The sequence below is a fragment of the Tinamus guttatus genome, unplaced genomic scaffold (genome assembly GCF_059628265.1).
Source record: "Tinamus guttatus ecotype Peru unplaced genomic scaffold, ASM5962826v1 Tinamus_guttatus_pri_ptg000154l, whole genome shotgun sequence".
Taxonomy (NCBI): domain Eukaryota; kingdom Metazoa; phylum Chordata; class Aves; order Tinamiformes; family Tinamidae; genus Tinamus; species Tinamus guttatus.
The window spans coordinates 235,090-259,914 of NW_028288688.1; the positions used below are offsets into that span (position 1 = coordinate 235,090).

Genomic DNA, 24,825 nt, shown 5'->3' on the forward strand with positions numbered 1-24,825 from the left:
TCTGTTCCAGTTGTGGTATAACTGGTCCCCATGGCTCACCACCCTAATGTCTGCAATAGCTGGTCCCATAATATTAATTCTTATTTTTATGATCATTATTCCTTGCATCTTAAAATGCATCCGCACTCATATCGCTAGTAGAATTTCAGAGGCAAAAATAATGGTCATGAGGACGTACTATAACCCACTCCCAGGAGAAGAGTATTACCTCAATGGTTTGAGGTAGGGGACAACAGCCAGTGGGGAAATGTAGGACCCTGTGCAAAGAGGGGCCATGTAAGAGGTTAATAAGGTTGAGGTGACTAGGTACCTAATTTCGCTATTTGCTTCTGTGAACATAGCTTGCTACTTATGCTGAGTCACCCTGCTCTTGCTGCAACCATGAGATAAGATACCAGCTGTGAAGAACTGGTAACTGCAAATAACGTATGAAGGAGTTGCAGCTGTCTATAAAAACACGAACTTTTCCCAGGACGGCGCGGATCTCAGGCAAACTGTAAGAGGTCTGCCGCCGACCAGCCACTAAAAGCTTGCTTTTCAACCCACCAGGTTGAGTGTGCGGGTGATTATTGAGATTACGGACTAACAGGCAGGGGGAGGGAGCGCATGGACAGCACATGAACAGTGTATGCTCACATACTCGGAGAATATATAAGTTTGGTCTGATGCTCAATAAAATGGCTTCTGGTCCTAAACCTTAAGCCCCTGCTCCTTTCGATGACTCCCACATTATACCACTAAAATATTAGAGCTGGGAGATCCCATGAATCATTGTCCTGTTCATACCTATTTTGTCTTTAGGTCAGTGTCTAGTTACTATGTAATGGCTACATTTTGAATTCCAATAACTGGGCCTATTCAGGCTTGCAAAACTTCTCAGAAATTGCTTGCCTTAAAAATATAACAAATCTCCCAGTCTCCTCGGTAAAGTGTCTGGGCTTCTAAAGGAAAATCCCTATAAAAAGGTAGTATTGCTCGTTTTGTCTGCTTTTCCCGAAAGAACTAATCATTGCAGAATTTTTTTTTCTATTAAAAAAAAAAAACTTCTAATGATATTTTGGAAGTTGGACTATCAAGACAGACTAGGCAAAGGGAGTGTGGGAGGAACGTTATCTATAAAAAGCAGAAAAGATCAGTGCTTGAGAACAGAACAGTTGCTTTCCCATACCAGGATTTTTTACCCATCAATCCTTCTCTGCTGTTAATAGTGGCCAGTAATGGATGTTTGCAAACATTCCTCCAACGAGCAACTTTGAACAAACTGCATTGGAAAGCTTCTCCCTAACCACAGACAAAACTCTTTTTAGGCACAAATATAGTGCAATATAGGCAATCCCCAAGCCACAAAGTGCTGGGGGCTGAGAATACTTTGTGGAAAAATTGGGCCAGTATTTTGATACTTAGTCCTTCCTTGGGCATCACTTGGTGACCACAGCAAAATGAGTTAAGTGGTACTCCTGGCCTGAGTAAGGCCATTGTGTGAATTAACATCCCATATGTTTTTACAAGAGATTTCTACCACTTTTTAGTCTTGAGAAAGCCTTATAAATAGGATTCAGTAAGAGAAGTATTAGATATCTGCTCTGAATTCTGAGGATTAATGATGGGTGTAAATAAGGAAACCTTCAGATTTGTGGGAGTGAGAAAGGGAGAAGTGAGGAGGTGAGCTCCACTTCTTACTGAGATACATATATATATATATACACACACATGGTTTTGTATGATGCACCAGCTGTGTGATTTTCATGCAGTTTGTAGTGTGTCTTCAGGAAGATATAGACAGTCTGAGGGAGAAACTATATTTGAAGTGTCCTGACATATGTCCTTAGCCTCCAAAACAGATTGGAGTCCATGACAAACTTATTGGGTTCTATGTTCAAGCTTAATGATTTGATGACTAAACTTCCCATGTAATTTCTGACCCAACCTTATTAATGGTCACTGTAAATTTTCTGTACTATCTTGTAGCTTTAAAAATATATATATGTTTTATTCTTGTTTCCCTTCTCCAAGAATGTTTGAGAGAAGACTAAGAGCGATCAAATGCGTCAGCTCAATCTGAAGTCACCTCCCCTGAACTCAGGTGACCAACCCTGTATGTGGCATTCAATGAACCCCACTAGCAGTTCCCAGTCCCTATGTTTCCATGTGTCTCTGATCATTCCTTACCTCAATACTTATTCTGCAGAGAACATTTGCTCTTGACTGCTGTGTAGGTCAGAATGCTCTAATAACTTTTATCTCCTACCTTCTCCATATATTGCTTTTTTTGTTGTTTGTTTGTTTTTCTCTGCACATATGGTACTACTTTCTTTAAAAATATTTTAAATATATCTAGATTGCAAAGTGCTTCTACTCTGATAAATTATCATTACTCTTTGACCTGGTCACACTGACCTTAGGTTGCACTTCTCAAATTGGAAACTTCCACAGGCAAAAAAGCAAAGAAATAAACTCTGAGAAAAAAAAAAAAAAAAAAAAAAAAGGAGAAGCTGTGCACTTCATTAAGGGAAACTTTTAGCCATATATTACGCCATTGGAAGTTTTTGCCCCTGGAGAGCCTGTCTCGCAGTGTCTGTAGATGTACCTTTTCTTAGGTAAGTATTCAGGTCTGTATCGAGGGATTAAGTGGTCTGTGCTCAGATCAGAAAAGGCTTTTAGGACACTGTCTAGGAGGATCTAGTAGGAATTAAGTTCCTAGGTGCCATTTGAGTATCTTGGCCTAAGATGACAATACATACTCTGTTTTGTTCCGTGTTAGCACTATCTGAAGGTCTGATTCTATATCTGCTGATGTCTTCAAGAAACCCTTCTCTATAATCTGTGTGCTCTAAGTTAGGTTTTCTGCAGCTATAAAGGTACTGGTGTAAAATAGCCATGTACTCACATTACTCAGTTTTTAATATTAGAAGTTTAATGTGCGTCAGAGTGTTTGTGACGGATATGCTCCTTCCCCAGCTCATCCTGACTTCTCACACATAGCCCTGTTCAGGTGTTAACTACCACATTATCTGATCCTGGTAGTTGCCTCCCTGATTTCTTCCCCCACCCAGACATTAACCATCAATAACAGTCCTGATGGCCCTACCCTGATGGGGAGATAAGGCTAACTGTGAGTACACCAGCCAACAGTCATTTCTGAATTGAAAGAATGACTACCAGTCAATCATCTTATCCCACAAATATGGGGACAGCCCATTGAGCTCTCCTTGCATGGCAGTGGGCTGCATGCCAGGATCTCCCCTTGAGCAGGGACACCTCTGTTCCGGATGGGCTCGGGATTCGGCAATAATCAGCCAGAATGAGGTGACTACATCAAGCATTTATTCAGGTGAAAGCATATAAAAGCAGCAAAGTATGGATAACTACTCACGAGGTGATACCTGCCAATCTGGACCTGAAGATCCTTTCGAGCTGGCAGACCAGAGAGAGAGAGAGTTGCTGACTGGCTCCCATGGAGACAGCGCAGGCCTCAAAGTCAGGAGTTTCTTCTCCCCCCCACACACACACACTGTCCTCTCCATGCCCAGTGCATCCTGGCACGTAGGGTCAGTCCGACCCAGGAGGCAGGCCAGGGGGGCGGACAAACTCCGCCTCGAGTTGTGCAACTCTCCCCCCGGGGTGCGCAGGCGCGCACACCAGTCAGGGGTCCCAGGCCTCAATTCGAGGGTCCTGCCTTCCTCCTCCTCTTCCTCATTTCCGGGTGTTTGGCCTCCAAAGCTAGTTTGGAGGACGTCTGCGATTAAGTTGGCTACAAGCCTGGCCGAGCAGCTGGCTTCAACTGGTTTTTGGAGGGGGCTGCCTGTGAACCGGGTTGGGCAGCTGCATCCGTGATCCTTATCGCTCAGCCCAGGCAGGCAAACATCTTCTTTCTCAAGGTCTGGCCTCTTCTTCTTACAGGAGATTTTTATGACTCTACAGATCACAGAAATTTCCATCTCCAATACAGCCTCTCAAGGATACTCCTCAAGGTTAAGAGATCCTTCCCACTACAGGTTCGTGGTAAGCGACTGTAGTGCACATTTCTCTTTCTGAATTTGTAATGTAGGGTGCATTAGCAGGGAAGGTAGGGGTTAAATAGCTAATGTAGAATAAGCTGAGTCTTAGAGCACAAGGACCCATGATAACTGGCAGAGTCCGGATGTCTTGCTCATGGCAGGGGCAGAACCCTTGATAGATGGCAGGGTCAGGATGCCCTGCTCATGGCAAGGTCTGGACCCTTGATAGGTGGCGGGGTTAGGGTGCCCTGCCCTCAATCAGGATGATAGGGGGGCTGCTTATCCAGATGTTTTAATTCAGCAAAATAGATAACATTAACAAGAATGCAAAACAGGAAAACGGGAGGGGGAACACTCTTGGGTAAGAACGGTATAAAAGAGGGACGCTCGAAGTGGTCGGGGTCCGTGGTGTGACCCCTGCGTGGGAAAGCCCGGACCCCAGCTAGCTGGTAATACTTATTATCTTTCTTCTATTAATAAAAGACAATATATCTATGGTGGTTGTCTCTCTCCCTGTCAGTTCGGATACCGGACCTAACATTTAGGGGCTCGTCCGGGATCCGAATGCAGGGGAGGAGAAAGAGATAGAGAAAGATAATAAGTCAAGGGAGGCCTCAGGGGGTGAGAGTGAGCCGACAGAAATCCAGGTGGACGCACCGAAGGATAGTCGGCTGGAGTCTGAGGGAGACGTCCCTCAGACTCCCACGAGAAGGAAGGGTGGTTGGTTAGGTTGTTTGGGTACACCGTATCTCCTTGACGAAAGGAGACCGGTGTGGGAAGGGCGAATTCTGTTAATAATCGCCCTTACTGGTTTACTGGCAGTTGTATTAACTTTGGTTTTAAGCGACGAGCTTGATACAATGGGACAAGGGAAATCCACCCCTTTGTCATTTATGTTAAATCATTTTGGATATGTTAAACGTCGGGCACATAATTTGTCTGTAGAAGTGTATAAAAACCGATGGGAGGCATTTTGTAAAAGTGAGTGGCCAAGTTTTGATGTAGGCTGGCCGAGAGAGGGAAGTTTTGATTTAGAATTAATAAGGAGAGTAAAAGAGGTAATAATGAGACCTGGGTCAGAAGGACAGCCAGATCAATTTCCATATATAATCACATGGGAGGATTTGGTTCTGTATCCACCCCCATGGCTGAAACCTCTTTTGGGGGAGGGTAGAAAAGACGGAAAAGTTGATATTTACGTAGTGAGAAAGGAAGGGAAAAAAGCAGTACTACCAGATTCGACCTTATATCCAGAAATATTAGACGAAGAAAGCAGGCATAACCCCCCCCCTTACGTACCTCTGCCCGAGGCACAAAGGGAGGCGAGTAGTAGTGATCAAAGAAGGGGGAGAAGGGAGAGAAGGGAAGATAGGGGTCCCGCATATAGGACACGATCTCATCAAAGAGAAGATGAAGAAGGAATATCAAGTACCACCCATGCCTTCCCAGTTAGAACGATTGGAACAACTGGGCCACAGGGACAGCGTACGTATCAATACTGGCCATTCTCTTCTAGCGATTTGTATAATTGGAAAAGTCAAAACCCCTCCTTTTCCGAGAAACTGGGGGCGTTAATTGATTTATTAGAATCCATCTTGTTTACGCACAACCCTACCTGGGATGACTGTCAGCAGCTTTTAAAAGTGCTGTTTACGACCGAAGAGCATGAAAGGATCCTGACCGAGGCACGAAAGTTGGTGCCGGGAGAGGACGGGAGACCCACCGGGCAGCAGAACCTTATCAATGAAGGATTCCCATTGGTAAGACCACCGTGGGATTTTGAACAACCTGAAGGTAGGGAGCGTCTTCGAACATACCGGCAAACGCTGATGGCTGGGTTGCGGGCGGCGCGTAAACCTACTAACTTAGCAAAAGTAAATGCTGTTAGGCAGGAAGCCGAGGAAAGCCCTGCCGCTTTCTTAGAGAGAATATTAGAGGCGTTTAGACAATTCACTCCTTTAGATCCTATGAAGGAGGAGAATCGGGCAGCTGTCATCTTGGCATTTGTAAATCAAGCTGCACCAGATATAAGAAGGAAATTACAAAAGATTGAGAGGTTGGGGGAGCAAACCTTACAGGATCTTTTAAAGGTAGCAGAGAAAGTGTACAACAACAGGGAGATTCCAGAAGAAAAACAGGAGAGAATAAGAAGGGAGGATTGGAAACACCAGAGGGAAATGGCTAGGAGATTTTTTGAAGCAGGAGAAAAATCAGAGAGGCAAAGAAGGGGACCGCCACCCCCCAGAGGAACAGGGGTACGGTTAGGAAAGGATCAATGTGCAATTTGCAAAAAGAAAGGACACTGGAAAAATGAGTGTCCAGAAAAAGGAGAAAGGAGGCCACCTAGAGTACTGGTGGCAAAAGAAGATAGTGACTGAAGGGGCCGGGACTCGGAACCCTTCCCCGAGTCTTGGGTAGAATTAGAAATGGAAGGGAAACGTGTAAAATTTCTGGTAGACACAGGGGCTGAATACTCAGTAATAAATAAAGCAGCGGGGAAACTATCGACAAGGAAAGCTCGAGTACGAGGGGTAAATGGGAGTAAGGTATATCGGTGGACATCAGAAAGGAAGGTAGATGTAGCTAATAGACAAATCACGCATTCATTCTTGTATATACCGGAGAGTCCGGTACCCTTAATGGGCCGGGATCTCCTAACTAAATTGGGGGTAAGGATATATTTCGAGGACGATGGGGTAAAGATCAATGACCGGGAAGGACAACCGATACAGGTCCTGACTGTTAGATTAGAGGACGAATATAGACTGTATGAAGAGAGGAAGGAAGAAATTGGACCAGAAACTCAAAAATGGATGAGGGAACTCCCAGAAGTATGGGCAGATAATTCGGGGGTAGGAGAGGTTAAAGGGAAAACTCCTCTGGTCGTGGAATTAAAACCAGGAGCTCACCCGATTAGGGTTAAACAGTACCCAATGACCCCTGAAGCTCGACAAGGGATAGCGAAGCACATTAAAAGGTTACTGGAAGCTGGCATTCTGCGTAAATGCAAATCTCCTTGGAATACTCCTCTACTGCCAGTAAAGAAGCCCGGAGGAGATTTCAGGCCAGTTCAAGATCTGAGAGAAGTTAATAAAAGAGTGGAGGATGTGCATCCTACAATCCCGAATCCATACACTCTGTTAAGTACGATGCCACCAGATATGGGATGGTATACGGCTTTAGACTTAAAGGATGCCTTCTTTACCATCCCCCTGACAAAACAGAGCCAGGAAATGTTTGCTTTTGAATGGGAAGATCCCGAGAGCGGATATAAGGGTCAGTTAACTTGGACCCAATTACCACAAGGGTTCAAAAATTCACCGACTTTGTTTAATGAAATACTGCAGGAAGATTTGAGTGAATTCAGGAGACAGAATCCTAGTGTGAAATTGCTTCAGTATGTGGATGATCTGCTGCTAGCAGCAAGAACGAAAGAGGAGTGCGAGGAAGGTACGAGGAAGTTGTTGCAAGAATTGAATAAACTAGGATACCGAGTAAGTGCTAAGAAAGCTCAGCTATGTAGTCCTGAAGTAACATATCTGGGATATAAGATACGAGATGGTAGGAGATGGCTAACTGATGCCATGAAAGAGACTGTTCTTCGGATTCAGGAGCCCAGATCTCCAAGGGAGGTTCGAGGATTTTTGGGGACAGTAGGATACTGCCGTTTGTGGATACCTGGATTTGCAGAAAAAGCGAAACCTCTGTATGAGGCGAGTCTAGAGAAACCAGACTGGCAGTGGACAGAAACTATGGGAAAATCTTTTGAGGAACTGAGATTAGCCCTGCTAGAGGCCCCTGCACTTGCACTCCCGGACCCAGCCAAGGATTTCCATTTATATGTGAGCGAAAGAGCGGGAATTGCTAAGGGAGTGCTAACTCAAAAACAAGGACCTTGGAAAAGGATAGTGGCGTACCTATCAAAGAAATTAGATCCAGTCGCCGCAGGGTGGCCCTCGTGCCTTAAAATCATTGCAGCCGTGGCAATGATGGTTAAGGACGCAGACAAACTCACGTTTGGGCAAAAACTGTATGTAACGGCTCCTCATTACGTAGAGGCATTACTCAAACAGCCGCCTGAAAGATGGATAACAAATGCTAGGCTGACTCATTACCAAGCCTTACTTTTAAACCCAGAAAGGATTATGTATACGTCCCCAACGACTTTAAATCCAGCCACTCTCCTACCTAACCCAGAATATGAAACACCTGTGCATAATTGTCAGGAGGTGTTAGCTGAAACTGCGACAGTGCGGGAAGATTTGAAGGATGAGCCGCTGCAAGGGGGAAAAGTGTGGTTTACAGATGGAAGTAGCTTGGTCGAGCAAGGAAAAAGAAGGGCGGGAGCTGCAGTGGTAAATCAGAAGGGAGAAATAGTTTGGAGCCAGCGTTTACCAGACGGCACTTCGGCTCAGAGAGCGGAACTGATAGCCTTGGCTAAGGCACTAGAAATGGCAGAAGGAGAGCGAGTGACGATTTATACAGATAGTCGCTATGCATATGGGACAGTGCATATACACGGAGCAATATACAGAGAAAGGGGATTTCTTACCTCCGCAGGAAAAGAAATCCGAAACAAAGAAGAGGTTTTGCACTTGCTGTCAGCTTTGCAGAAACCAAAAGCAGTGGCAATTGTGCATACCTTAGGACATCAGAAGAAAACCGATACGATAAGTAGAGGGAATGCAGCTGCAGATAGTGCAGCCCGGCGAGCTGCGTTAGAAGGACAAATACAAAGGGTACTAGCCCTGACTCACAACACTTTAAGAGAAGAAGAGGAAATTGGAGAGGATGAATACACCCCGGAGGAGAGGGAGTGGATTCAAAAGGTCGCAGAAAAGCAAAGTGCAGGAGAAGGACATTACGATACAGAAGGAAGAATGTTAATTCCTAAGCGGTTGGGACAGAAGATGGTGCAACAGTTACACAGTACCACACACTTGGGGGAAAGAAAAATGGGACTGTTAATAGAAAAGTTCGGGTTGAGATTCCAAGATCAGAGGAAAATATTAAGAGGGATAATAGAGGGGTGTCAAGCATGTCAGGAAATGAAACCATCGAGGGTCAGGAAGGTACATGAAGGTATAAGGGAAAGGGGTGGTGAGCCTGGAAGGCATTGGGAAGTAGACTTTACAGAAATAAAACCAGGTAAATACGGATATAGATATCTGTTGGTATTAGTAGACACCTTTTCAGGGTGGGTGGAGGCCTTTCCCACTAAGCAAGAAACAGCCCAGGTGGTAGCGAAAAAACTTTTGGAAGAAATAATCCCCAGATATGGGATACCGGTGAGCATCGGGTCTGATAATGGACCAGCTTTTGTGGCAAGGGTTACACAGGAATTAGCCCGAGCACTGGGAACCAACTGGAAATTGCATTGTGCCTATAATCCTCAAAGTTCGGGTCAGGTGGAAAGGATGAACAGAACCTTAAAGGAAACCCTTGCTAAGCTAGTAAAAGAGACTGAAGAGAACTGGGTAACAATGCTACCTTTTGCCCTATACCGGGTTCGGATAACTCCATATGTACTAGACTTTACACCATTTGAAATAATGTTTGGGACCCTACCCCCAGTATATCCGTTAGAGATAAGGAAGGGAATAACTAAAAACTCAGGAATGAGGAAAGAGATGCAGATCTTAAAAGAAATACAAGATGAGTTATTCCCATTACTACAAAACTGGTATAAAAGAAATCAGAAGGGGTCAGAAATGGATATCGAACCTGGAGATTGGGTGTGCGTAAAAAGGCATAACCCAAAAACATTAGAAAGCAGATGGAAGGGACCTTACGTAGTAATTTTAGTAACACCCACTGCCGTTAAGGTCGATGGAATAGGACATTGGATTCACCATTCCCACGTCCGGAAGCTAAACAAAGAAGAGCGGAAGAAAGCAGAGGAGTGGGAGGTCCGAAGGAATAGTAACAATCCTCTGAAATTGAAATTAATTAGGAAAAATGTACAGTAACACAATTTGGGTAATTATGGTCCTGCTAATTATGATTCTGAGGTGTTCTAATGGGATATACAACATAGAAGAGAGAAGTAATATGTGGGTGACTTGGGCAAATAACACAGGGAATCAGGAATTCTGCCTGTCCCTCACCACCGCTAGTAATCCATTCAGAACCTGCTTGTTTGGAAAGCCGGGATTTGATGACAACAGTTTTAAAAAGGTATCTACGGGAAACTGTTCAGGGGTAGTAAGTGCCTCGGAATGTGCCGCAAGGCTAATTAAGGGATTAAATACCTCATTGCCTTGGGACCCCCAAGAGCTCAATTTGATGGGGGCACAAGCAATTGGAAATAGTTCCAATAATTGGACCCAAATGTGTTTTATGTTTGGGGACAAGTTTTTTGGAGAAAAGGGAGGAGTGAGACTCCTGGCACAATGGAACATTATAATTAAAGGAGGCCCTAGGCCCCAATGGTGGAATGCTTCGGGTTGGACTGATGTATCTCCCGACCCAATATTCGACTGGCGTAAGACCATAGGAGGAGATGGAACCTTCGGTCCCATATATGCAAACGGGACATTCTGTGGGATAAATGGGACAGTCGATGGGTTACAAGAACGGTACCCTGAGGGATTACCCTTAGGAGCATATGGGGGGGATCCATCAGGACAGGTACATAATAGGACAGATTTACTATGGAATAATGATACCGCTAAGGCCTTGCCAGATGGAGTGTTTCTAATTTGTGGGGATAGAGCATGGCAGGGAATACCTAAGAATGCCTATGGGGGACCGTGTTATTTAGGGCAACTGGCAATGATAGCCCCGTCTAAAGCTAAGTTGTTAGCTATGAAGCAGGAACAAAGAAGGCAAAAGCGTTCCCTTGGTTTAACACCGGAATGTGATGATAATGTACAATTAATATCTGTAACCGCGCGGGTCGCCTTAGCTATCTTTGTGCCAGGAGCTGCAGCAGGAAATGCATTAAGGGAGCTTTCGAAGTTAGCCTGTTGGAGTGAGAAGCAAGCAAATGCGACAACCGAGGTATTGGAACAACTCCTGCTCGATCAGAACAGCCTGCGACACGCACTACTACAGGATAGGGCGGCTATAGACTTCTTGCTCCTCGCCCATGGACAGGGATGTGAGGAGTTTGAAGGACTTTGTTGTTTTAACCTGTCGGACCATAGCCAATCGATTCACCAACAATTGTGCTGGCTCAAGGAACACACTCAGAAGATAACACGGGAAGAAGGACTGATGGACGGATGGCTAGAGTCATTGTTTGGAGGGTTACCTGGGTGGATATCAGGACTGATAAAAGAAGGATTACGCGTATTTGTAATTCTGTTATTACTGTTACTGTGTATCTGTATAATGTGGAAATGTGTAATGGGGGTAATGGAAAAAGCTACAAATCGAGTTAATTCTATGCACATAATGTTCATGCGACAAACTCAGAAAGATCGAGAAAGGATTCTCTGATATTAGCAAAAGAAAAAGGGGGGAATGTAGGGTGCATTAGCAGGGAAGGTAGGGGTTAAATAGCTAATGTAGAATAAGCTGAGTCTTAGAGCACAAGGACCCATGATAACTGGCAGAGTTCGGATGTCTTGCTCATGGCAGGGGCAGAACCCTTGATAGATGGCAGGGTCAGGATGCCCTGCTCATGGCAAGGTCTGGACCCTTGATAGGTGGCGGGGTTAGGGTGCCCTGCCCTCAATCAGGATGATAGGGGGGCTGCTTATCCAGATGTTTTAATTCAGCAAAATAGATAACATTAACAAGAATGCAAAACAGGAAAACGGGAGGGGGAACACTCTTGGGTAAGAACGGTATAAAAGAGGGACGCTCGAAGTGGTCGGGGTCCGTGGTGTGACCCCTGCGTGGGAAAGCCCGGACCCCAGCTAGCTGGTAATACTTATTATCTTTCTTCTATTAATAAAAGACAATATATCTATGGTGGTTGTCTCTCTCCCTGTCAGTTCGGATACCGGACCTAACAGTAAACCTTACTTTGTAACTGTGCACAAATCCCTTAGACATAAACTGTTGACCAGGTCTGGGACTAGGACTGGATCCAGCCACACCCAGACTCCTCTCAGAAGGAGTTTGGAAAGCAAGGGGGTCCAATCTGAACCTCGTGACCTAACGGGAGGGTGTCCTTGGTAATTCTGTGTGTGTCTTGAACCTCCACGCAGTAACTAATAAGTGACCTTGCCATAGAATCTTGTGAAATCATTGTCATTACCAATAAAACCTATTCCTATTTCTTTCCCACGAGTGAAGTGCATTGTGTCACTCACCCCCACCACCACTCATTCCGTGACAGTGTTTTGTCTGAACAGCTTTATGATTCTGGCCCATATATTCTACTCTGTAGCATGTGTAGCTATTGCTAGATGAAAGGAAGCAAACATCCTTAGTCTGATCAATGGTGTTTGCTTATTTTCCTAAAGAGCACCTGGAAGATGGAGAAAATGAGTGCACTGTAAAAATACACATCCTGGTCTTCATATTCTCTTTTTCCAAAAAGAGAATAAAATAGTAGAACACGAATAGAAATAAAGCTTTTAAAGATATAGTTACTAGAAGTCCTAAATCTTTATCATATCACTTCAATGAAATAAAGAGGAAATCATGAAAGTGGTGTTCTTGTATGTTAATCCAAAGTCCCCACTTTTTAAACACTTGAATGTAGACTGGAGGACTTCTATTTTTTTCCGCACTCTCTTGCATGACCTTGTCTTTAACAGCACATCTAGTTGCTGGAAAAAGTATTGTTTTGCCTCATACCAGGGATTACTAATGTAGGCTGAGACATCAGAGAGGGATCAGATGAACTCATAAAAGAAAGTCTAGCTTTCATCCCAATACCCTCCTCAGTAGAAAATAAATGAGTCAAAGAGAGCATCAGGGAAATAATATGAATGTGCTTTTAAAATATTCTTTAACTAGGAAAGCTTCCTCATACTCTTTTGAGACTTTTAGCTGCTCTATCTGGCTCGGATTCAGAAAAACATTTTTGCTCAAGTACATAAAAACACATGTATCTGCTCTTGAACCTGATGTCGCTGAAGTCTCTGGAGGCCTCCACCCACCCTTAAAATGCAAGGTAGTGCACAGGGCTGGAGGAGATATCTCTGAACTCTGAACTTGCTGAATCTCTGCAACTTTAGTTGAACATCAAAGTGAAGCACAGTCCAAGCAGCCCCATAAAATGTTTAGTACCTGCACTACTTACCTCTCCCTCTTACCACAACCTGTCTGATAGTGCATTACTAAATTGAATTCTTGAGTGAATATGCAAAGCTGGAACGATCTAGCTCAAATGTTTGTGTGAAGACTGTTTTTGAGAAATATTATTTCCTCTGTCAAGCAGCATATTGATTTTTAGTGCCAAATCAATTCCAGAGTGGAGTAGATGTGACAGTGATTACCCTTCATGTACATTTATACTTTGTAAAGATGCCTATTCACATCCAGGCTTGAATCAGGTTCAACTGTCATCCATATCACTTGAAAGTGGTAAACTGGAAGACATTGCTCCTCATCTGCCCTTCTCTGCAGGTGTATTGAGGAGTAGGGTCTTTGTGAGGGTGAGCCAAAGACCTTTATTTAGGGTTAAACGCCACTTACAGAGCTTCCAAGCCCGGAGTAGTCCCCGCCCTGCCTGGCAGCATGCGGAGCCCAGCAACCCAACCAGCCAATCAGCGAGATGATCCCGCGCCGACCACGCACGAGGCCGTCCAATGAGCTGCCTGTTCACGCGCTGGCCGTGTGGCTGCAGATCCCGCTTCTCCTTCTCAGCCCCTGCCCTGTCTGCCGAGGAAACACTGCCCGTCACCGGCCCAGACTGACTGCAACACTTCTCTAAGTAATTCTCTCTTAATAAGCAACTTGTAAACAGCCATACAAGCCTACAGAATTTTCCTCCCATGCAACAGACAGTCATACAGATAGTGTTCAGTGAGTAATTGATTTCTTTGTGGCTGAACTAAAAGATAAAATAGAAAGAGTGTGTGTTTCTGTTGCACTTCTAACTGATACTATTTGAAATATTTGTAGATCTAAACAATTAGGTTTGGATAGAACAGAATATAACACTTTGTTTTGAATAACTATCACTTTTTTATGAAATGAAAACACTAGATTAACAAAATTACTCCTCTGGATTTTGTATTTCTAACCCAGTTTTCAAAAAGATTTGGCCAATCTCTGCAAATATCACGAGTGATTTAGAAGGTATTAACAAGTTTAAAACAAGTGAGTTTACTGTAATATACATCTTCAGGACAAAAAAAGTGTTTCCAAAATGAAAGGGTATGGATATGGAATACTAAGTCTTATTTTTCTTTTTTCTTTTTTTTTTTTTCCCTGTGAGCGGAATGCTCAAGTTTATGTATTCATCAATAAGGGGGTTTCTCCACAGTTTGGCTGAAGAGCAGGACAAAGGGAGGGGAGACTGAGTGGAGCCATGAGCCCAGTGGGACAAAAAGAGCCATCCGCAAGGAGATGGGGGCCTTTACAAAGGAGGGAAATAGGGCAATTCCCCCACATTCTTTAGCAAGGAGGACAAAGGAGTTGGTGAGCTCAGGTGAGAACAGATGGCGGGAGGCCGGAGTTCGGTGTAGGCGGGCCGGGAAGGCTGTAACTTCTGAGTACCTTGGCCAATGGGGAAAAGGAGAGGGCGTCCCTCGGTCGGGAAATTAGGATAAAAGGGGGGCTGCGTCCCCCAGCAATTTGAGAGACCCCACAGAGCTATGCCCAGTGGGCTCTCCCTTTATTCGAATAAAATTTTAGGACTCCTCTGTCTCCTTTTTGGACATTCAGTTCTTGACAGCGAGATTTTCCGCACAAGATCCTCAGGAAGAGGAAATTCACCGACTAATGGAAATGGATTGCTAGGGGTGTCAGGGGCTCCCATTATACCAGGGATCCACCACACGGGAGCCCTTGATAACACGGAGGGTGGGTCCGGACCGAGAGGAAGTGTGTTTCTTGATAGACACAGGAGCCTTTCGATCCACCTTGAATTTTATGCCAAAAGGAGGGCGATTGTCAAAAGGCTCCTTGGTTATCCAAGGGGTAAGTGGGAAAGATGAACGAGTGCGTATTATCCAGCCGCTGGTAGTGGATGTGGGAAATAAATTTGAGATACATGATTTTCTCTTGCGATTGCAATCTGCTGGGAAGGGATTTGATGGCTAAATTGGGAATGCAAATCAGTATTGTAAGAGATGATAAAGAAGCTAGCACTACTGTAACTTTGTGCAAAATGTCTGACAAAGCTTATGCTGAAGTGAACCCAGAAGTGTGGGCAGTTCCAGGAAAATATGGAAAACTAGACATGGAACCTCTCCAAATTACTTTAAAGTAACCAGGGCAGGTAGTCTCTAAAAAGCAGTATCCTATTTCACGAGAGGGAAGGAAAGGGTTACAACCTACTATTGAGTCCCTGCTGGAAGCAGGGCTTTTGGAGCCATGTATGTCTCCATACAATACTCCCATCCTGCCAGTCAAGAAGCCAGATGGAACCTATAGAATGGTACAGGACTTGAGAGAAATAAATGAAATTCAGCAAAAGAAAAAGGACTGAGATGCCCCGTGTAGGGAGCATGACTGCCCTAGGGATTCGATGAGACTTGTATACCCCTTGGCATCCTCAGAGTTCTGGGAGAGTGGAAAGGATGAATGGGAACATTAAAAAGCATCTTTTGAAATTGGTGTTAGAAACTAAGATGCCGTGGACACGACTTCTACCATTAGCTTTAGCTAATGATAAGAGATAAGATAATGATAATAAGAGCAAAACCAAGGGGAGACATTCAGCTGTCCCCCTTTGAAATAATGTTTGGGATTCCCTATCCTGCTAACACCCAACCTGGCAAGGAGGTGGAGATAAGTGATATATATATTTAAAGCAATATGTGGCCAGAATACATTCTCTTGTGAAGTCTCTCTGACAGGAAGCCCAGATCGCACAGACCCTCCCCTTGGATTTTGCAGTCCATGATATCCAACCAGGGGATTGGGTCTTGGTCAGAGAATGGAAAGAAGCACCACTGCTAGCAAAGTGGCGTGGACCTTATCAGGTATTACTAACCACAGAAACATCAATCAAGACAGCTGAGCATGGATGGACTCATCATACCAGAGTTAAGATTTCCAAGACTCCAGAAGTCTGGACTTCTCAGTTGAAGGAAGAGGATGGAAAGCCCCAGCTAACTCTCCGTAGATCTGTACCGCTGGCGGGGAGTGGGTCTGGAAAATAAACGCTGGGTTGCTGGGTCTGTGGGAGTCCAGGAGGATATGAAGACTACCCATGGGTACTAGACCTACTGAACGCAGGTTGTTAGTTAATAACCTAGTTTGTAAAAACAAATATTGTCCAAAGGAGGGAGGGAAAAAAAAAAAAAAAAAAAAGAGGAGGGATTGAGCGTAATGCCCAAGTTTATGTATTCATCAATAAGGGGATTTCTCCACAGTCTGGCTGAAGAGCAGGACAAAGGGAGGGGAGACTTGAGTGGAGCTGTGAGCGAGTGGGACAAAAAGAGCCATCAGCAAGGAGATGGGGGCCTTCACAAAGGAGGGAAATAAGGGAATTCCCCTACATTCTTCAGCAAGGGGGACAAAGGAGTCGGTGAGCTCAGGTGAGAACAGATGGTGGGAGGCCGGAGTTCGGTATAGGCGGGCCGGGAAGGCTGTAACTTCTGAGTACCTCGGCCAATGGGGAAAAGGAGAGGGCGTCCCTCGGTCGGGAAATTAGGATAAAAGAGGGGCTGTGTCCTCCAGCAATTTGAGAGACCCCCCCAGGGATATGCCCGGTGGACTCTTCCTTTATTCGAATAAAGTTTTAGGACTCCTCTGTCTCCTTTTTGGACATTCAGTTCTTGACAGCGAGATTTTCCGCACACCCTCTATTTCCTTGTTTCTCCTACCTTACTACTTTCATCAACGCTGCTATATGTTCTAACTTTCTGTCTCATCTGCTCTAAGTGAATGGTCATGGCACTTATTTCTCCTCTAGAAGATGTGCTTTGGCGTACTGGAGCATTTCACACAGCATGCTTCATGCCCTTTTGAAGTGAGCCGAACTTGCTGACCTCATGTGACCAGTCCACAGGATTTACTAAATTCCTTTGAACTGGATGCTTGAAATAGGTAGCATATTGTAATAAACCAAGATAAAATCCATTAAAAAACAAAAGAGTATTCTGGATACTTGTATAAACCATATCCAAAGTTTTACCAAGCTCCTATTCAGAAGTAAGTTTTGAATTAATAGGTCATCCTATCACAAATGGATGTGTTCTTTTTCTTATTTTGTTTTTATTTGTTTTTCTCCCTCTCTGAGTGACAGAGTCCTCTAAAATGATCAGCTATCATTGCAGGTTTGAAAGCAAACCAGCAGTAAAATTGGGTAAAGTTGTATATAATTTTGTGTATTGAAGGAGAAGAAAGGAATGGATACAACCCAAAGAAGACATTTCTCTGATACCAAGCATGCCTCTGACACTGACATTCTCTGACACACCACCATGCAAAAAGCAGTAAAAGTGCTTATAAAAATAAGAGCTAAAGCAGTAAAAAGTAGTGATGTCTTAATAAAGAATAGGAATGAATGCTATTTTAAGAATTCAGCTAATCTGTCCCTGTGTTGTTCTGTGGGAAGGGACAGAAGGAATAAACCAGTGGAAGTGAATGAGAAGCCTGAAAAAAATAAAACATAGAGAATTTGCAAGTAAAGATCAGTTTGCCATCATATGCAATGTTTTGGCCTTAATAATATTAAAAATAATATTTTCAGGTGATTTAGCATCTCCATTATACAAGTTATTGTTGATTTCCATAAGATAACAATCCAGCAGCAGCAAGGTGAACCAGAATCTAAGTAATATTTCTGTTTTTTGTTTAGAGGAAAAGAGGAAAAAATACCCACTTATCATAGCTGAGGATATATATATATACTTTTTTATTATTTAAAATCTTTATTTAAAACACTGCTGTAGTCAATAAACTCTTTGGGCCATTAAGTGACTTTTATTAAATCTTAGAACACCATGGCATTTCCAAAGAAAAATAAGTTAGGTTTGTGTCAAATGCTAAAAAGCATAAACAAGTTGGCAGCATTAAGGCATGATAGAATCTGGCCTGTAACAAGTACATTAATGAAGCTCCAAGACAAAAAAAAGAAGTGCAATGCAACTCTTATCAGTCAACATAGGTTTGTGGAAAATAGATACTGCAAAACAAAGGTGTTTTCTGCAATGAGAGATATGTTATGATGTAACATGAGCTTCTGAAAAACATCTGCTATAGTATCACACAACACTTACACTGAGAAACTAGAAAAGTGCAATGGGTGGATGAAGAACTGGATTAAAGAGTGACCTCAACAGTTGACCATAATGTACTGGGGAATCACACTCACATTTTGTATTTTCTTCCTGGTAGGATATTGAAATAGTACAGGATTAAAAACATAAAACTTACTGATAAAAGTGGCTGATGGCACAAAGACTGGGGCAAAGGACTTCCTTATGAGATGTAAGAGGAAGGATGATGAAGCATAGTCTTGACTGATTTATAACTGATTGCAAGGACATGCCAGTTGAATAGAACCAAGTTTAAAATCCTATTTCTGAAAACAAAGCACTATATCTCTGAGTATAGAGGCTATAGTTTTAAAAATTGATATTTTCTCTTGTGGAAAATGGCAGCCTGAAACAAAGACTCGAGTCTACCAAAGCATGGTAGATAATCTGTTAGTCATGAGTCTGCAGCACAGCTCTGCAACCCAAATGGTTGATGCTATCTTTGGCATACCAACAGGTTTGGGGAATTTTATACTACTTCTGTATTTAGGACTTGCTGCTGTGACTAGTCCTGATGTCTTCAGCCTCTTAAACTGCTGGAAACATAAGGCACTTTCCTAGAAAAGCTACAAAAGCTACCAAAAACACCTTGTAAATGCAAAAAAGGGATGAGGGAGAAGGGTCTGTTTTCTTAGTTTAGAGCAGAGTTAGGGTCTAGCCTTTAACCAGTACCTACTAGGTAGAATTTCTTCAGCTAGTTTTCTAACTGATAACCATATCTGTATCTCTCAAATATTTTGATCTCCTTGGTATTTGCTTCAGCTTTTAATCTTTCATAGCATTATAATATCCAAGAAATGATCTCTCTCCAGTTATCAGTATCTTAAAGTCAGTGTGTGTTTCCTCTCCTAGGCAAGACAAGTTTACTGATCACTTCTCTTGTAAGACTTGGGGGAGAGGAGAGGAAAAAAAAAACGATTTAGCTTCACTTCTATGACACTCCTAAAAACACTAGTATCTATATATCACATAAAAAAATGTAGCAGAATAACTTTTGTCACTATATTAACAATAATTTAGGTATAATGAACAATTCCAATTTGGGTTCACTTTAGCTGATGGATGTCACTGTTGTTCCATTGCATATCTGAAACAGAATTCTGCTTGTCCTGAAAAACATTTCTCTGCTTAAATGAAGCAAAGCTGCAGGTAGGATGTTGATAGAGGCAATCAGGTAATTTAAGACTATGACTTAGAACATTTTACATCATCAGACAGGAAATTTTGTGCTATTTGCTCAGAAAAGCTCTTCAACTATTATCCAAGGGTACTGTTATCCAATTGATGCTATCTGATATAAAATTGTAAGACTGGTTTAGGAGCGAAGGATTGGTAGGGGGAAGATATAAAGCCTTTAATCTCAGGAATGTTTGTATTTGCTCTAAAACCCAGTAAGAAGCAAGCGAAGTATCAGAAAAGAGAAAAATGATATCTTAGAAGTTTGCAGCTGAATTTACCCCTGTCAGATTAGCAGTAAAGATTGATGAAGGTTTTTAGTAAGCAACAGTAGCAAGGAAAGGATCAGTTGGTACTAGGTGAATGATTGCTTGGAAAGCAGAGTCAGGACACAACCCAGCTGGAAACCTCTTTAAAAAAAAAAAAAAAAAAAAAAAAAAAGAAAAGAAAGTGGAAGAAACTATTGGATTACTTTCGATTTGGTCCTATTAAGGAGAATTTAATTGAAAAGTCTGAAAGTGGAAGAAAATTTTAGATGCAAGAACAGAATGATGGAATTTAGGGAGTTGGGAGAAGAGAGGGCAGGACAACAGAGCGAGGGCTTCATTTCATCAGTTATACTCTTATAAGTAAATTAAAATGGTGAGAACTCTGTCCTGGGATTGTGTGTCTACTCATATACTACCAAAATACTACTCAGGGGCCTTGCCATTCCCTGAAGTGTTGGGGCAAATAATTTTGGCCTGTGCCAACCAGTATGTCAAGAGCTGCATTAAGACTGTAGGGTTAGTCGCATGTTAGGACTTGAACCTTAGACCCTGGCATGGTTTAATTTGCTAGGATCGACTCAGAGAATGGCAAGCCTTACTCTCATGTAGTTGAGTATAATGGAAAGGAGTCAGGCGAGCCCTGACAGATACCTGTTTTGGTCCAGAGCAAGGTCCAAGCAACTTCCAACTTAAGAGTCCTACTGGAAATATATCTAAACTACTGGACTCTCTATATGTACAGACTCTAGCATAAACTTGAGTACCTGGTTAGTCAGATCTTCTGGTAAAGGTTCTAAAGGAAAAGTGCAGAGTGTCAGTCCCTCCTGAAGGAGCCTAGATGAAAGACACACTGACAAGTCACTATACTTGCCTGGAATAGCCACCTTCTTACTGGTGCTGAGTTCTCTCCAGACCTGGTGGGTTCCTTCTCCTGCAGCACCATGATGGCCACCTCTATGGGGACTTGCTGTTTGAGATAAAGTACCAGGTGGGGAAATAAGAAATATACCTTGCCTGCTCTATAGCCCTATAGTTCTATAGTTCTATAGTTCTATAGAACTGCTCTATAGCCCTATAGTTCTATAGCCCTATAGTGCTCTATAGTGCTAGGCCTTGTGGGTCGACAGGTCGCAGCAGCCTCCTGATACTCTATAGCAGAGAGAAAAGCAGAGAGCTTGTGACAGGGATGCAGACCTGGTTTCCATGGTGTGTGAAGAAAGCTCCCAGAAAGCCTATTCCCAGTCTGACACTCAGCACGTGGAACATGATCAGCCTGCTGTGACCAAAGATCTGGCCCTTCCTTCTCTGCTGTTGCTTTTCTTGCTTTCTGCTTCCTCTCTTTCATGAGATAACAACATCATGCTTGTATGAGTAATGTTGCCAAAGCTCCTGAGCATGGGATATGTGGTAGGGTTTCCCATCTCCAGGTACCAGTCTCTCTGGTCTGGGTTTGACAAAGTTTATGGCAGATTAGTGGTTTGCTGCTGTTCCTTGGGAGATTAGGTTCGCCAGATGGTGAGACATACAGGCTTACGCATACCTGTGTATGCTTCAAAAAAAAAAAGAAAAAAAAAAAAGGGGGAAAAAAGTGTTAAAAAATGCTGTTTGCTAGTGGCAGCAGTCCCTCTGGTACTCTTGATGGATGTACCATAGTGTTTGAAGGCTGGAACTGGGGTAGAAGGGGGAGGAGGGTCATAGTGTGTGTGTGTGTGTGTGTGTGTGTATATATATATATTTTCTTCTTTTCATGGCAGATATAGTTTATTTTTCCCATCTGAGCATCCACATTATCCCAGCACCCTTTTGTGCTGTCCTGTGGAAGGAAGCCAGTACTAACTCTAAGTGAAGTGCCACCAAATTACCACCATCTCTTACAGAGGTCCCATTCCCCCTAGAGAGCCATTGCAAAGCGCAATTTCAGCCAGAACCTGCTGAGCTGAGGAGAACTTTAATGTCTGCACTGTGGTTTGAAGTGGCTATGTGCAATACTGAGCAGTCATAAACAGCTCTTATGTAAATGGTTTATGAGGGTGAGGAACCTTTAGCCATGTTAGATTTCTGTAAAACAGATCTGGGCTGATAAATTCATACCATACTGTTCTCACAGATTATTTTCTTTCATGAAACAATAACAAAAACACAACCCTTCCCCTCTCTTCTCAGAGCTGGGTACAAAGGTGGTATGTTCCTCTTGCCTCCAGGGGTAAGAATGATGTTCACACACAACTGTAGTTTTGAATTCAACAGGCTGAACAGGAAGAAACCTGGAAAAGGCCCAGTGTCGCAAAGCGAATCATTGCAAATCCTGGCCTATAGATCTTGCATCTGATGTAGGCATGCTGGTGGCTAAAACTGACTAATCATTTGAGAGAGACTTATGGCAATTATTTGTAGTCTCTAACTGCAAAAGCAGAAAGATGGTCTCTTAAAATATTGTTACAAATAGTGCAAGTTAAATGAGAAAGCAACTGTGCTATACGTGGTTTTCCCAAGGGGAAAAGGGTATCATCTCCTCTGAAGGAATTGGGCATGTTGCAATAGTTAGGTAGAATAGAAGGATAATATGATGTAGATACTTGAGACTTTCATTCTGTAGGAGTTATTTTAGAAATCTTGGCTCATTTTTGCTTTACAATCTTAATTTCTAACATGTCTTGTATGAATCACAGAAAGACGAACACAATCAGAAAGACGAACCCCATGTATTGTCACCACAGGTATGAGGGAGAAAAGGCAGGTTATAGTTGTGGGCGATTCCTCAATTCAGGGCATGGAGGGTCCGATATGTAGGTGCGACCCTCCCCTAACAGAGATCTGCTGCCTTCCTGGGGCTTGGGTTAAGGATGTCACACAGAAACTTCCCAGCCTGGTTAGACCCACTGACTATTATCCATTGATGTTCCTACATGTGGGAGTAGAAGAAGCGGCAACACGCAGCCTGAGGGCAATCAAAAGGGACTTTAGGGAACTGGGGCAGACAATTAGGAACTCAGGCGCGCAGGTCATATTCTCTTCCATTCTTCCCAGTGATGGCAGCAATATAGAAAGAAACAGGAGGACATGCCCCATTAACATGTGGCTCCATGGCTGGTGTCATCACCACAACTTTGGTTTCTTCGGTAACAGGAAGCCTTACACAGTGGCAGGCATGATGGAATCTGATGGGATCCATCTTTCTCAAAGGGGGAAGAGAGCCCTGGGACATGAGCTAGCAGGGCTCATGGAGAGGGCTTTAAACTAGATTTGAGGATGGGGAGGAAGGTATCATCAGGGAAGCAGGTTATGGGGTAGGTGATGGCCTGCCATGCCACTCGCAGCCGCCTAACTCCATAGCCTGTGTAGGGCGCCCTAAGCCTGAAGAAGCGAGATAGGAAAACAAGAGACCTCCTGAAGGCCCACATGGTCAAGTTCCAGCTGCCCCAGCTAGAAAGAGAGGCACGTTGAGTGCCCAGCTCAAATGCCTCTATGTAAACACACGCAGCATGGGAAATAAACAAGGGGAACTGGAAATGTGTGTGCGATTGCAGGGCCATGACCTCATTGCAATTACTGAAACATGATGGGGCAGCTCTCATGACTGGAATGTGGCCATGGATGGCTTTAGGCTTTTCAGGAAGGACAGGCCAGGAAGGCGAGGTGGCGGAGTTGCTCTTTACGTGAGAGAGCAACTGGAATGCATGGAGCTCAGCGTAGGGGAGGACGAAGCGTGGGTCGAGAGCCTGTGGGTGAGGATTAAAGGGCAGGACAACAGGGGCGACACTGTCGTGGGAGTTTACTACAGGCCTCCTGACCAGGGAGAGTAGGTGGATGAGGCCTTCTACAGGCAGCTGCAAGAAGCCTCACGATCCCAGACCCTGGTCCTTATGGGGGACTTGAACCACCCTGATGTCTGCTGGGATAATCACACAGCTAGGAGCAGACAGTCCAGGAGGTTCCTGCAGAACATTGCAGATAACTTCTTGATGCAGGTGGTTGATGAGCCAACAAGGGGAGGGGCGCTGCTAGACCTGATACTAACCAACAGAGATGGTCTGGTGGGAAATGTGAGGGTTGGGGGCAGTCTCAGCTACAGTGACCACGAGATGATGGAATTCATGATCCTGCCAGGAAGAAGCTGGACAAGAAGCAGGATTGCAACCCTGGACTTTCAGAGAGCTACCTTTGACCTCTTCAGGGAGCTCCTTGGAGGAATCCCCTGGGCAAGGGTCCTAGAAGGAAAGGGGGTCCAGGAGAGTTGGCTGATATTCAAGCACCACTTTCTCCAAGCTCAGGATTGGTGTATTCCTACAAGAAAGAAGTTGAGCAAGGTGGGCAGGAGACCTGTGTGGATGGGCAAGGAGCTGTTGGGTAAACTTAAAGAGAAAAAGAGCACGTAGGTAATGTGGAAGAAGGGCCAGGCCACATGGGAAGAATATAAGAACACTGTCAGAGAATGCAGGGATGCAACGAGGAAGGCCAAGGCCTGTTTGGAATTAGAGTTAGCAAGAGATGTCAGGGGCAACAGGAAGGGCTTCTGCAAATACATCAGCAGCAAGAGGAAGGCTAGGGAAAATGTTAGTCCGCTGCTGATTGAGGAGGGTGCCTTGGTGACGGAGGATACAGAGAAGGCAGAGTTACTAAATGCCTTCTTTGTCTCAGTCTTTACTGCTAGGGCCAGTCCCCATAAACTACAGAGCCCAGAGACAGGAGAGAGAACCAGGAGAGAGGAGGACTTTCCGCTGCTCGAGAACTGGGTCAGGGATTATTTAGGCAAACTGGACACCCGTAAATCTACGGGCCCGGATGGGATGCACGCAAGAGTGCTGAGGGAACTGGCAGGGGTCATTGCTGAGCCGCTCTCCATCATCTTTGAGAGGTCATGGAGAGCAGGGGAGGTGCCGGAGGACTGGAAGAAACCAACATCACTCCAGTCTTCAAAAAGGGCAAGAGGGAGGAGCCAGGCAACTACAGGCCGGTCAGCCTCACCTCCATCCCTGGAAAGGTGATGGAGCAGCTCATCCTAGAGACCATCTCTAGGTAGGTCAAGGAAAAGAAGGTGATCAGGAG

General features: G+C 44.0%; 1 protein-coding gene across 1 annotated transcript in view; it reads left to right on the forward strand.

Annotated features, from left to right (window-relative positions):
* Positions 1-10,328: 10,328 nt before the first annotated feature.
* Positions 10,329-24,825, forward strand: part of LOC148595095 (uncharacterized) — a 57,204-nt gene continuing 42,707 nt past the window's right edge. Inside the window, exon 1 of the mRNA XM_088522491.1 lies at positions 10,329-11,322. Within this exon, the coding sequence (XP_088378617.1) occupies positions 10,329-11,322 (994 nt within the window). The remainder of the gene's footprint in view (positions 11,323-24,825) is intronic.